Source organism: Carcharodon carcharias, chromosome 6 (assembly GCF_017639515.1).
Source record: "Carcharodon carcharias isolate sCarCar2 chromosome 6, sCarCar2.pri, whole genome shotgun sequence".
Classification (NCBI taxonomy): Eukaryota; Metazoa; Chordata; class Chondrichthyes; order Lamniformes; family Lamnidae; genus Carcharodon; species Carcharodon carcharias.
In genome coordinates this window covers 83,101,162-83,116,815 of record NC_054472.1, presented here as the reverse complement: position 1 = coordinate 83,116,815, position 15,654 = coordinate 83,101,162, and the positions used below count along the sequence as shown (strand labels likewise).

Below are 15,654 nucleotides of genomic sequence, written 5' to 3'. Positions count from 1 at the left end.
CCTATTACCAAGGTAAGGGAAGGCTGTCTGATATCTGAAAGGGTCCACATGGTCTAAATCCTCCGGGGGCCTTGGAGACACCAACAAGTCCTGGGGCTGGATTTTCAGCTCGGCGTGTGGGTGCAGGCGTGACATGTACGAGCATGAAATAGCGTGCGATGACGTCAGACGATCGTCCCGACATCATCACGCACTTGCGCGATATCTCAGTCGGCGGGCGCATGCACAAGAGTTGGCAGCGTGCCCGCTGACAATTAAGAGGGCTGTTGAGCCCATTAATAAATTAATTAAAGTGATTTTTTTTCCCTGCCTGTCCAATCTTACGGTTGACAAGTGGGCGAAAAGGCCAAGCAGGCTTTGGATTTTAGAGGAAACCTCATCCATGCGTGGAAATAATAAAAAAATTTAAATCTCATTTTTAACATGTCCCTGCTCATGTGACAGAGGGGGCATATTTACCTTAATTTTAAAATCTTTATTTTTAATGTTAGAAATCTTCAGCTCCCTGAGGCAGCTCTTTACCTTCAGGGAGCTTTCAAGGGGTGCACCCGCGTGCATGCGCTGATTTTTGCGCTCGCCCTCCGCGCCCACCACGCCCCACCCCCACCCCCACCCCAGCTAGCATGAAACGCATGCTGAGAATCTCAGCGCTGCGGGGGTGGGAGAAGCGCGACGCATGCAAGGGGGAGCGTACATTGAAAGCTCCCTAAAGAGCTGCCTCCAGGAGCTTAAGAACTTTACAATCAAAAATAAGGATTTTAAAAATAAGGGAAATGTCTCCACATGACTTAATCACATGAACAGGGACATAATAAAAATGTTTTAAAAAAAAAAAATTTTAATTTAAATTACTGTTGGAATCCTCATCCTGACCATGGATGAGATTTCCTAAAAAAAAAAATCGAACGGGTGCTTGGCCGATTAATTTGCCCACAACCATAATATTGGACAGGCAGCAAAAAATACTTGATTGATCAATGGACTTAACAGCCCTCCCAACTGTCAGTGGGCGTGCTGCCGACTCTCGCGCACGCCCGCCAACCAAAATATCGCACAAGTGCGTTATGGTGTTGGGACACTCGCCCAATGCCATTGCACATTATTTTACAGCCGATCGGGTTGGGTGTGCAACCACCTAACGAACATAAAATCCTGCCCATGCAAGAGAAGAGCTCTAGATGTAATGTATTGGCCTGGAATGGGAGCACAAATCGGGGAAATGGTGAATGCATGCACAGTGTGCCAAAAGTACAGTAAGTTGCAACAAAAAGAGCCACTTCAACCACACAGTGTTCCAGAGAGGCTCTGGCAGAAAATTGAAGTGAACTTGTTTACATTCGAGAACAATGAGTATCTACTAGCAGTAAATTACTCCTCAAAGTTTTTTGAGTCAGTGCCGCTCAGAAATGATAGTAAAACCATCACTGTAATAAACCATTTAAAATCAATTTTTGCTCGCCACGGTGTGCCTGAAGTGCTCATCTCAGATAACGGTTCACAATTCTCAGGCACTGAGTTTTGCAAATTTGCACAGGACTGGGAATTTTGCCACACTACAAGTCCCAAATATCCACAATCCAAAGGAATGGCAGTTCTTAAAACACCTGTTGAAGAAGGCAAAGGCAGACAGAAGAGACTCCTAACTGGCTTTGCTGGATTTCAGGAAAACTCCATTAGAGGGCATTGGATCATCTTCAGCACTGCTCCTGATGGGGCGAAGACTAAGAACTAAGCATCCAACTGTGCCCTAACTGTTCTTTCCACAGCCAGTGAACTACAGCATGCAAGACCTGCTCAAACTGAGACAGCAGAAGCAGAAACAGTACATTGATCAAGGCATCCGATCCCTACCTGACCTGAACATGGGAGAGAGAGTGAGAATTCAGCTTTAAGGGATCTGGAATCTTGTTGTCAAAGGAAAACCAAGGCCTTACATAGTGCTGACTCCAAACGGACAACAGTACAAGAGAATCTGGAAATTCTTACTGGAAAACAAATGAAGCGCAACCCTGCTCTGAACCAGAAAGAGTAGCTGAAGATCAAAAGCCAGAATGCACCAGTGCAGCAACAGATAACCAGACAAAGCCCGAGAGTCCTGAAAACTATCCAAGGGGTGACAGTGACACAGAGCTGGAGAAAGCCCCTTGTCCTTCAAAATCACCTCTGTCACCATTCAGGACATCGAATGGAAGAATTGTGAAAAAAACTAGAGATACCGAGATGAGTAAAAGACAAAACAGACTGATCAAAACAGAGTGAGAAAGAATAGATGAAAGACTTTGTGTACTTGAGTTCCATAGAAGTTTCTAAAAAAAGGATAATGTTATGATAATAGCAGATTGTAGTTGTGGACTCCAGTATTCAATATTATAGGGTATTATGTAGTATATATGAGGTCATCTGGCCTGGGGGTAGAAGGTCAGGTTGCACATTTTGGAGTATGTCTTGACAGAGTTCATACACCACAGATATGTGTCCATGAAAATGTTTTATCAATAAAGTTAGCTCAGCTACAATGTCGACGGCCTGTGTACATCTTTAAAAAAAGAAACAAAAAAAAACAAAACAGCCCTGATGGTAAAAGATGATATAAGGACAAGGCTAAGAAAGGATCTGGCCTCAGAATATCATGAAGTAGAATCAGTATGGGTGGGAATTAGAAATAGAAAGAGTCATTAAACGCTGGTGGGGAATAGTCTATAGGCCCCCTAATAGTGGTTATATCATTGGGCAGAGCACTGAACAAGAAATTATTGGAGCTTGTAACAAAGGCATTGTAATCATTGTGGGGGACTTTAATCTTCATATAGACTGGGACAATTAAATTGGCAAGGTGGTCTAGAAGATGAGTTTGTAGAATGCTTTTGTGGACAATTTCTTGGAGCAATACTCTGGTACTGACTAGAGATAAAGCTATTTTAGATATAGTATTGTGTAATGAAGCAGGGTTATTTAGTCATGTCATAGTATAAGATCCTCTGGGAAATAGTAATCATAATACCACTGAATTCCAGGTTAAGTTTGAAAGTGACATATTCCAATTTCAGACAAAATCTTAAACAAAGCCAATTAAATGGGCATGAGGGGAGGATACAAACTGCAAAATATAAGGCTGAAGCGTTTGTTACAATCTTCAGCCAGAAGTGCTAAGTGGATGATCCATCTCAGCCTCCCGCAGAGGACCCCAGCATCACACAATCTTCAGCCAATTCGATTCACTCCACGTGATATCACGAAACAGTTGAAGGCACTGGATACTGCAAAGGCCTTGACAATATTCCAGCAACAGTACTGAAGACTTGTGCTCCAGAACTTGCCATACCCATAGCCAAACTGTTCCAGTAAAACTACAACACTGACACCTACCCAGCTATGTGGAAAAATTGCCCAGGTATATCCTGTACACAAAAAGCAGGACAAATCCAGCCTGGCCAATTACTGCCCCATCAGTCTACTCTTGATCATCAGTAAAGTAAGGAAGAGGTTATCAATAGTGCTGTCAAGCAGCACTTGCTTAACAATAACCTACTCACTGACACCCAGTTTGGGTCCTGCCAGGGTCACTCAGCTCCTGGCCTCATTACAGCCTTGGTTCAAACATGGACAAAAGAGCTGATCTCCTGAGGTGAGGTGAAAGTGACTGCCCTTGAGATCAGGGCAGCATTTGACTGAGCTTGGCATCAAGGAGCCCTAGCAAAACTGGGGTCAATGGGAATCAAGGGGGAAACTCTCTGGTGGTTGGAGTCATATCTAACATATAGGAAGATGGTTGTGGTTGTTGGAGGTCAGTAACCTCAGCTCCAGGACATCCTCAGCGTAGTGTCCGAGGCATAACCATCTTCAGCTGCTTCATCAATAGCTTTCCTTCCAACATAAGGTCAGAAGTGGGGATATTCGCTGATGATTGCCCAAGGTTCAGCACCATTCGTGACTCCTCAGATACTGAAGCAGTCCATGTCCTAATGCAGCAAGACTTGGGCAATATCCAGGCTTGGGCTGACAAGTGGCAAGTAACATTCGCACCACACAAATATCAGGCAATGACCATCTCCAACTAGAGAGAAACCAACCATCGCCCCTTGGTATTCAATGGCATTACCATCACTGAATGCACCACTATCAACATCCTGGGGGTTACCATTGATCAGAAACGGAACTGGGTTAGCCATATAAATACTGTAGCCACAAGAGTAGGTCAGAGGCTAGGAATCCTGTGACGAGTAACTCACTTCCTGACTCCCAAAGCTTGTCCACCATCTACAAGGCACAAGTGAGGAATGTGATGGAATACTCCCCACTTGCCTGGATGACTGCAGCTCCTACAACACAAGAAGCTTGACACCATCCAGGACAAAGTAGTCACTTGATTGGCACCACAACCAAAAACATTCACTCCCTCCACTACCGATGCAAAGTAGCAGCAGTATGTACCATCTACAAGATGCACTGCAGGAATTCACCAAGGCTCCTTAGATAGCGCTTTCCGAACCCATAACCACTACCATCTAGAAGGACAAAGGCAGCAGACAGATGGGAACACCACCGCCTGAAAGTTCTCCTCCAGGTCACTCACCATGACTTGGAAATATATCGCCGTTCCTCCACTGTCGCTGGGTGAAAATCCTGGAATTCCCTTCCTAACAGCACTGTGGGTGTTCCTGCACCACATGGACTGCAGCAGTTTGTGAAGGCAGCTCACCACCACCTTCTCAAGGGCAACTAGGGATGGGCAATAAATGCTGGCCCAGCCAGCAAAGCCCACGTACCATGAATGAATAAAAAAAATACTGGCTGAGGTCAATTAGGTAAATAGCGTAAAAGATTTGGAGGTAAATGAATAGTGGGAAGCGTTTAAAGAAACAATTCAAATCTTCAACAAAAATACAATCCATTGAAAAACAAAAACTCAACAAGACAGGCAAACCTGTGGCTCGTTCAGGAAGTTAAGAGTAGTATTAGGTTAAAGGAAGAGGCTTACAATGTTGCAAAAGACAGTAACACTTATGAGGATTGGGGGTGTTTTCAAAACTAGCAGAGGGTCACCAAAAGGTTGATAAAAAGGGAAAAAAATAGAATGAGAGAGTGAACTAGCCAGGAATATAAAAACAAATTATAAGAGCTTTTATAAATATATTATTTTTGTAATAGTTATAGGAATAGATAATACAAAATATAAAATTAAATTTTATGGGTTCGGTTATTTAGGAAAAATTAGAATAAGTGCACCAGATGATATTCTAACACCAATTAAAACAGTTGACATCTTATTAGTTTCAACTTCACCTTTGCTTTGATGAAACAAAATAATTAACTTAAATAGAGTCTCTTCCTTGCAATTTTAACAAATGCTATGGGGAAAGTCTTCAGCTTGGCAAGTGGGAGAGGGGCCCGCTCACCGAGGCGTAAAATGACGTGGAGTGACGTCGGGCATGTGTCCCAACATCACCGTGCATCATTTAGATCTTCAGTTCGCCCGCCAAGCTATCAAAGGCCTATTAAGGCCATTTAACTAATTAAAATAATTAACGGAGTTGCCCATCCAACCTTAAGAGCCCAGGCAGCCTTTGCATTTTTCATGGAACCTCAGCCACGAGCGGGTGAGGTTTCATGAATGATTTTAAATTTTCTCAAAAATTTTTATTGAAATTAATGCACATGTCCCAGCTCATGTGACAGTTTCACATGAGGGGTCATGTCATAATTTTTTCAACTCTTTATTGAACTGTTAAAACTTAAAACTAATCCTCCTCAGGGACACCTCCCCACCAACCGCCCGCACAGGGAGCGCTCAGCGCTTCCAGGTGCACGTCACACTGGGTGGGCCTTAATTGGCCTAGCCACGTAAAATAGCAGCGAAGACCCGATCGGGGCGCTGATCGGGTCTGCACCTGCCCCCCGCTCAACCCCCCACCCCGGCCCAACAGGGGTGAAAATCCTATCATATTAAATGGTTCCACAGTTAACAGGAAGAATCTGCTGTCCTGAAGCATGTAAAATAACCTCATGGTAATTTGCTAAATAATATTGTGAATAACTTATTCCTAATTAGAACATCTGAAAGTGGTTGTTTTAGAATGAGGCTGCGTTTAACTGTTATGCAAGAGCTAAACATGTCTGTAACTCCTTGGTAAACGTTTAATTGTTGATTACCATTGTTGAAATCACAAAATATGCCTTTAAAAATGTGAAAAAATTTGAAATTCATAATTATGGATATAATTGCAATCTAGAAATCTAATTCAGTTTAGAGCCTGAGAACAATTTTCTCAAAATCAGCAGTGTAATGTAATCTGCCAGCATAAATTGTGTTTACACTCTGTCACTCTATGACTTACAGTTGTCCTGTGTGATGTCAATCATAAGCATGTTAATATATTGGTTCAAAATCTTTTGCTATTATATTCACAAAAGCACTAACCCATTTATTTTAAAAAGGTCAACACTTTCGTGTTAGTGGTTGGAGGAGTTTCATACAAATGTGTAATGTGTGAATTACTAACATGGCAGAGCTTCAACTTCAACTTCAACCCTCTATTGTTTTCTTAAACAAGAATATTCAAAAAAAAATCAAAACACAGTATATCACCTAAAATGGAAAGCTAGATAGAGCCAAACATATTTTGAGTTGCATTAACAATACCGCTGATGCCAGTTAAACTTGTTAAAGGCATAGTCTCAGACACAGACCAATTTCTAACACAGTGGCTTTACCAGGATTCTAAAAAAGGGAGTGGAAACTCCATTATTCAAGTGGCAGCAGTGAAGGAGGCAGGCCAAATTTCAGATACAGGTGCAGTGACTTATGTTTTCATACCTTAATTTTCTGACACAATTGCAAGTTTATAACCCAGTCTTTGACAATGTAAACTTTCACTATGACCACAGAGATTAGCTTTTTTTTTATATTTGTCAATCTTAATGGAAAACAATAATTGGCATTGTCCTATTCCAATGGAAAATTGCAAGCAGCAATTTTTAGATTAGAGTCTGCATAGTTTTTCATCAATGAGTAACAGCAATTTTGTATTGTGGCAAAGCTGTGTCAGTGGGCAGAATTTTCGGCAGGTTGCGGTCGTCCGCACAGCCTGCAGACAGCGGGCCGCCTTTCTTGCCAATGGCCGTCAGGGAGCTCATTGTAATACATCAGCAAATCATTAAAAGGCCATCCCATCAGGTTCTTGGACCCCTGCTGGATCGTCCATCCATACCAGCGGGAAAGCATGTCGCGTGTTTCACAACAGCACACAGGTGACGTGTGCTTGACAGCCTTCGCTTTGGGGGAACTGGAGGTGAGCGAACAGCATTGTTCTGCAGAGCTCACCAGGGTTGCCCATTGCTTTGCAGGCTTTAGGGGTGCCAGGAGCCGGGGTGAAGTGCCACCCTGCCACGGAGGTGACTGGTGCCCTGGCATTGGATCCCACACACAAGAAATCGAGGAGGGGGGCAGGGTAAGCAAGGGAAGTGGCCAAGCAGTAGGGACACATATAAAAACTGACCATTCCTCTGCAACTTAGACAATTCAGGCACAGCCACAGTGATACGATTGGGGTTGGGCTTCTAGACTGCCTGCCCATGTGAGCAAGGTGGAAGTGCCAAAGTGCCACCAAGTGCTCTAGACCTTACCCCCCATCACCGGCACAGACTGAGTCCACGGCCACTTTACTGAACCATGGAACAGTTGGACTGCACATGTTGTACAATCTCTATGGCAATGCTGACCATGTGGCAGTCACTGCTGGAGGCGCTCACAGCCCCTTGCAATCTCAGCATCCCAGTCCGGAGCAGTCTCCCTCATGTCACAGGCTGACAGTGCAGCCATGCAGCATACCCATCTGTGGCCATCCAAGGGGTGGCCAGCACGCTCCCGGAAGGGTTAAAGGTCCATCACACAGGGCCGGGAAAGGTGCTAAGTACGCTCATGCTAACCACGTTTCTCTCTTTCTCATATCTCAGGAGGACCACATCAGGAGCCTGGTGACCTAGCTGAATGCCTGATGGCCTACAGAGAGTGAAGAAGACGGAGGAGAGAGCAACTAAGGCTCCTAGCCGTGCAAAGGCAGGAGCAGCAACCACAAGAAGGGGCTGCTGGGGTTTATGCACCCACTGCCCAGAAGCAACAGTGAGCTGTGGCTGGTCGGTGCCTAGCAACACCCACAAACTATTGACACCGCCTGCCATTTCTGCAGAGGACTGAGAACCAGTGTTGTCGATGACTGCACATGTCTAGGGACCTGGTTGCTCCCATATGCTACTTAGTGCAGGAATTGGCACCAAGGGGACATGGAGGGCATCACTGCCAGTGGCTGTGAAAGTGATCGCAGCACTCAATTTCTACGCCAGTGGCTCCTTTCCAGGCTCCACAGGTGACCTCTGTGGGATATCACAAGCCACCATCCACAAATGCATCCATGATGTCACAGATGCCATCCTTGAGGGCACACAACTTTGTGCATTTCACCCAGGACTGGGACAGCCAGGATGCAAGGGCCATTGGATTCTCCCAGATCTCGGGATTCCCACAGGTGCAGGGTGTGATTGACGGCACCCATGTGGCGCTCAGGACTCCGTGGCTATACGCGGTGGACTACGTCAACCATAAGGGATTCCATCCACTGAATGTGCAGCTGGTATGCAACCACCAGAAACATTCTGCAGGTCTGCGCGCGGTTTCCAGGGAGTGTGCATGATGCCTGCATCCTCAGTCAGTCACAGATCCCTGCAGTCTTCCAGAGTCCACAGAAGCTGCAGGGATGGCTCCTTGGGGACAAGGGCTACTCACAAAGGCCATGCTGATGACAACTGTGCGGCAGCCTCAAACTGCAGCAGAGTGACAATATAATGAGGCTCATACTGCAGCTCGCAACCTGGTGGAGCAGACCATCAGGATACTGAAGAGGAGGTTCCAGTGCCTGGACCAGTCTGGTGGAGCCCTGCAATACAGTCTGCAGAGGGTGTCACACATCGTCATCATCTGCTGCGCCCTTTAGCCCTGGCGCTCCAACGGGGAGACGAGCTGGCTGGGGAGGGGCTGGAGGAGCTGCACGTCTCCTCCGATGAGGATGCCGCCGATGAGGATGGGCGAGGAGGTACTTGAAGGTGATGACGGGGTTGAGGCCCTCGCACTGGCTAGATGAGGTAGGTGCACTCAGGAGGCCCTCATAGCTGCTGGATTTGTGGAGGATGACAATGACGACAACGACATGCAGTGTGGTGGCCCGATAGATCCTCACATCGCATTTGTGAACATTTGACTCCAGTTTGGCTTATGGCAGCACAAATACCATCTGAGAATGCTCTTGTCATGGAGATGCAGTGGAGGCCCTAATAGTTGCTCGATTGCAGGAGGATGATGACGACATGCAGTGAGGACACTCCATAAATCTTCACATTGCCTCTGAGAATGTCTGACTCATCTGGCTGAGGACAGTGCGCTTGCGCTAAGTGATCAGGGTCATATCATGGAGACGCAGCCGTGAAACTTTAGAAGCATTTGATGCTTTGTCCGCCTTCAGCACCTGAGCCCTTCAGGAGCTGAAGCACAGTATCAGTGGTCACAGATGCTGAAGAGATGGGGCACAGTTCCTTCTTATAAGGCGCTGAGAGCACATGGAGAGAATGCGAGAACTCTGTCATGCCTGCCCACTACATTCTGGCAGCAATGACAGGCATCGCCAAGGTGCAGACATCAGTAATGTTTCAAGCGAGTATGAGGCCGGACCATCACTTTGGGCTGAAGGCTGCACAGAGCCCAGGGAAGTGGCCCTGGACTGAGACACCTGCCTTTATCTTGTGCAGAAATGTTTCACATCTGAGTTACAAGAACACTGCTCATCAGAACAAGAAGCCATCGGCAGGGAGACATTCTTGGGAGTTTACTGCCAATAGTGAACAGTATGTACAAGTGATTAACACACGTGTCCAGGCTGTGCAAATAATTCTCCCTGACTTTCTTAACCCTGGTGCTCCCCAGATATCCACAGTGGAGGTGGAGGCAGCTCGCTGACTGCGATGCTTTGTCTGTGATGACTTTGGCTGGAGGGGATCCTCTGGAGGGCTGAGGCTTGGAAGGCCCCGATCTATTTTCAGGGTCATGCCATATGGCAGTAGCACCCTCCTTGGTCTGTGGGGCTGGATCTGCTGGGGTCACAGAAAAAGGGGAGTGGGATGAGCTGGACAGTCTTGGAGTCACCTGGATGGATGGGCCTGGAGCCTGCACCTGCTGATCCTCCTCCCTATGGGTGCCCGTAGGCCCCAGGCTGACTCCTTGAGGAGCAGGAGTAGCTGGAGTGAGATCAAGCTGCCGGTACCCCTCTCGCAAAAACACTGTTAAAGGCCAACTATGGCAGCAGGGATGGAGTTGAGCCCACGCAGCAGTGCAGGAGTGAAGTCCTGGACCTTGGCAGCTGCCACCATACCAGTGTTGACCTTGGTGCTTGGCATGCCAGCACTATCACCTCAGCCTGAAGGCGGGCGGACTCCTCCATCGTGCCTTGCAACCTGAGGAGTGCAGCGGACATCCCTTCCTGAAGTTCCCGAGCTTGCCTTTGCAGCTCCAGCAACTGTGAAGTGACCAAGTCCAGAGGCTCCTCATCTGACTCGGAATGAGCACCATTCTGGCCTGCAGCAGTCCTCCGAGTGCCAGACACCTGGGAAGTCCCTGCAGCTACCTGCTGTGAATCAGACAGTGCAATGTGCTCACCAGATTGTGATACCAGGGCTACTCTAAAGCTAGGTCCCACTGAGCTGTGTGTCCCTGCAATGGTGGAGGGTGTCTCCAGATGCCTCTCCAGAGGTTTCTTTGCGATTTGATTGGAGGTTCTCGGTCATGGACCCCATCGACTGTTTGGCAGATGTGCCTGCGAAAGCAAGGAGAGATAATTAGTGCATGGCAGTGGCAAAGAGGACACATCACTCAAGGCATGGTTGTCTGAAGGATGTTGCACTGCTGGATCCGCTACTTGGTAGAGCAGTGCCTTCTTCACCGTCAGCAGAGGAACGGTCCAGATTGTGACCAGCCAGCTGGATGGCTCTGTTTTCAAAGTCCGTGAGGACCTTGATGTCGGGCATTCTACCACTGGTCTGTGACCCCTCTTTCTTGTTGTGTGCCAGTTTGTCCTGCATGATAGAGATGGAGAAAGTTTAAGCAGGCCGCCTGCCAGGCCAGTTGATAAGTATGCCTGGCCTGTGTGTGTGCAAGTGATGGGGATGAGGACAATGGACGGCATGAGGACAATGGTGGTGAGTGCGAGAGGGTAAATGGTGATGTCCTTTGAACTGGCAGTGAGTGAGGGCCGTGTGGACGTGTCATGGGTTTGTGAGTTGAAAGTGATGAGATAATTGACTTACCCTGGCAGAATGCAGGAGTTCAGTCATCCTCTTGCGGCACTGGGTGGTTGTCTTATGACCACCGCTGCCACCAGCTCCCAAGCTGGATTGGTCACATTGCTGCCCATCCTGCGGCCAGAGAGCAGATACAGGATCTCCATGGCAACCAGAAGTCGCTCAAGGGACCCGTCGTTGAAGCGGGAGGTTGCGGTCTTTTTTCCTTTGCTGACTATGCCTCCTGGGCAGCAGTGGTGAGCTAGTGGCGATGAGCACTATGCTGGCAGCTGCCTTTTAAACATGGCAGCCGGCAAAATGGCGAACAGGCGAATGAGAGCCCGTCCGCCATGGAATCGGCATGATTCCTGGGAATGCATAAGTAATATGGCGGGCTCAGGACGATGCGGTGCGAAAACCCACCATCGCTGTCGGCAGGTGGAACGCCATTTTGCCAGCCTGCTACCGCACAGTGTAAATTTGGGAAAATCCCATCCAGTGCGTGTAAATCATATTAATGGCTTTTACTTAATGAGACTAATTTATCATGTCTATTTGGGATTGTTCTTTTAACCATGAAACAGCAAAGTAAACTGATGGTGGCAGAAAGGTAGTTAACGCAGATCAAAAGTTTCAAATGCTGTGCGGAAACACAGAAAAAGGCGCTGATAGTATCTAAATAGCATTGTGAATAATTTAAGTCTAATTAGAACTTCTAAAAATAATTTTAGCTAGAGGTTGTACTTTATGGTTACACAAAAAACTAAAGTGCACTTAGATGAAATGTAAATGCGTAACCTTTAGTTTCGTAAATACCTTATTAATCTGAAAAGTTTCCTGACTTTGGCTAAATTAGTGAAGCACAAAATAGAACGAATTGTCACGAATCCTATGACGCTTGATAATGTTATTGATCTTGCATACTTCTACTGTGCAGGCATAAATACAATCTTACAGCATAAATATTTTTATAGTGCTAACAGGCAATATAATTTATTGCAAAAATTATAATTTTAACATCACTTTTCATAAACATAAATATAATGCAAGCCTACAGAAAAATAAAGTAGATCACAGCCAGCCTAAAACCATACCTAAAGGGCACTTCAGAGAACATACCACATAACATCAAAGAATTAATGAAATTTTGTGATTTTTGTACCAGAGCCACACAAACCTGCAGTGGTCTGTGTACTAGAACTTAGCAACCAGTCGGCTGAGCTGAGCATAGTCATGTTGTCACCTAAAGAGAAATTGTAAACAAGAAGTTTAAACAATGAACTGACCTTCTCAGGTGTTTAAAATATAAATGGTAGGCAAGAGACGTGTGTTACAGAATAGGATAAGTTGCCCTGATATTATTTCCTGTCTTCAGATGGAATTCTTTGAAACTATGAACCCAGATGAAAAATAGCAAACTCGGCTTTGTAGCTAAATAGAAATATTAATCAATGCTAGGATTCAAATCAAACTTTGTAAATGAGAATTCAGTTTTTCATAAATTATTGATCTATACAGGAGAATATCATCTAGGAAATAAAATTAGATTCACAGAGGAAAATGCAAAAGAATAATTAATGCCTGCAACATCTGTTAAATTTCAGGATTATAATCTCGAGATTCCTCATGCACAATAGAATTATGTATCATCAGATGAATAGTTCTATAGTGCATAAGGGAGTTCAAGCACTAAGCTCTCATAATAGTTTCTTCATTGTCACAGACTATAACAAACAATATTGGGGTGGATTTTCAGCTCGGCATGCAGGCACACCTTGACACACACGAATGTGAAATAGCGCACGATGACGTTGGGCAAGCGTCCCGACGTCACCGCGCACTCGCATAATATTCTGGTTGGCGGGCGTGCATGGGGGTTGGCAGCCTGACCGCCGACAATTAAGAGGGCTGTTAAGTCCATGAATAAATTAATGTGAATTTTTCCCTGCCTGTCCAACCTTAGGGTTGGCGAGCAGGCGAAAAGGCCAAGTGGTCTTTGAATTTTTGCGGAAACCTCATTCACAGGCAGGATGAGGTTTCCGACGTTAAATTATAAATAAAATAAAAATTTTAAAATCTCTTTTTTAACATGTCCTTCCGCATATGACACAGTCATTGGAGGGGACATGTTTACCTTAATAAAAATAAAGATTCTAAAACTTTAGAAAACGACAGCTCCCTCAGTCAGCTCTGTGCCTTCAGGGAGCTTTCACTGAGTGCACCTGCGCAAATGCAGTGACTTCCACGCTTGTCCCTGCTCTCCCGCCGCCACCCCGATTCATGCTCGCGGTCCGTTAATTGGCCAGCCAGCGTCAAATTGTGGTTGGGGCTCAATCGTGGCCAGTGGACCGTTGTGCAGCCGCTCCCGGCCCCGCGTGCCACGCCTTCCCAATGAGGGAAAAATCCTCCAAGTCAAAAAATATATTTAATTCAATGCATCTCATTTGACTTAACACTGAGTTCAGTTTACAATTATCTGTTAAGTAGGAAAAATGTTATGGGATACATGGTAAAAAGCCTTACTTTACAAAATGCTTCCCAAGTTTAGTCAGAATTATTTGTGAGCATAAACAACAGTTGGCAATGCATTTATAGTACAAGATGATAACTGTAGTTTATGAATACGTGGAAAGTAGAATTAAAAACATTCTATATTGAACTTTAAGTTATCAGTATCAAAAATAGGGGATATCAAAAGGTGCAATATATTCAAAGCATTACAATGGGGAGTGAGCGGAAGAGAGGGCATTATAATTTCCAAAAATGAAAATGTAATACAAAATTCATTGACATTTACTGCCTTGACTAGACTATAAGTACTTGATTTCCATTCAACATGAAAATGTGTTGTCACTTTTTTGCATTTCTTTTACAAAATGCTGCTTGTCTCAAGTTACCAAGAAAGTAATTACTCTCACCTGTACAAATCAAAACTTCTATTCTGAGGGCATGTAAACTATACTTACATTCACTTAGCTAAATCAATATTTCTTTGGGAACCACAAGATTCTCTTTTCTCTTACTGTAGCATATTTTTGTTCACAAAAAGGAGTATTACTCTATGTCTGAGCATTATGTATAATTTGTTAACCAGTATAACTTCTAATCAATAGGGATGTGGAGCGAAGTAACATTCACTGGCATGAGAGACAGATTTGTATTAGCTCAGAATCATATACAATCTTTTCAAATAGCACAGATGATTTCCTATTAAAGTCACATTTTGTTACTTGGCAGACACTCATTAGCTGAACTCAGGGCTAGATGAAATGAGGTTCCTTGCAAAAAAAAAATGTCATAGCCTCTATTTTGTGGTCAGATGTGACGTGACAGCATTGCCACTGTCCTCAAAGAAAGTTGTCCACAAAGATCTAGCGATCTAAGTGGCACAGATTTCACTATTCCCGATGTTAAAGTGATTCTGGCACCAATTATAGAGGATCTCCAGTGGCTAGTAGCAATGGCGTCATCAAGCAGGCTAAGCTGCCAATTACATTGACAAATTCTCACATGCAGCAAACCAAGAAGTAAAATACACTGAATATCCTTCATCTTTTAAATAATTCTGCAGACAGTGAGTGAAATAAAGGTTGGGCATGCACATGGGATTAAGGTGGAAACTGAAATATCATAAACAAACTGTTAAAAAAATATTTAAAATCTATGGATTTTATCAAAATGGAGAAATTTGACATCCCACAAATATATAAAATATGAGGTTTTCAGGACCAGAAGGCAGTAATTATAAACTTGGTATAAATTCAGTTACACTTCATTCAACAGGAGTTAACTTTTTCATGGGTTTTTACAGCAAGGCAAATAGTGTAAAAGTGGAAGCTCATACCAATTCAAGTGATTTTGAAAAATATCCAACTGTGGAGGCTTCAACAGCACACCATGTGGAGGAGCAGCGAATCTCTGACAAACGTTCCGGATTTCTGTGTTCAACTGCACGTGATGACTCCAGAAGTTGTTTTCAGTTTTACAGCTGCAATAATGGTGAATGTTGATGGTTTTGCCGCCATTGTTATTGAAAAGTTCTAGCCAATATTGTTTGTAATGATAAAGAAGAGCCTGAACTCCCCCATGAGCTATAGAACTGTTCAGCTAATGCTTCATAATTCTATTGTGCATGAGGGAATCACAAGATTACACTTCTAAAACAGAGAGAGCTCGCTCTGACAAACATTCCTGTTATAGCCATCAATTATTCTTTATACTCTGAGCCTAATTTTATTTCCACACAAACCTCTTCGGTATTGATTTAACTGTCACCTGGTAACTTCAGTAGCAAACCACTGAATTTTTTTTGATTTTGCATCTTAGTATTGATTG

The 15,654-nt window shown here is 44.6% G+C and overlaps 1 protein-coding gene across 1 annotated transcript in view; it reads right to left on the bottom strand.

The window, feature by feature from the left end:
* Positions 1-15,654, bottom strand: part of eya1 (EYA transcriptional coactivator and phosphatase 1) — a 238,579-nt gene that overhangs the window by 211,111 nt on the left and 11,814 nt on the right. The window contains exon 3 of the mRNA XM_041190565.1: positions 12,497-12,562. Coding sequence (XP_041046499.1) covers positions 12,497-12,562 — 66 coding nt within the window. The remainder of the gene's footprint in view (positions 1-12,496; positions 12,563-15,654) is intronic.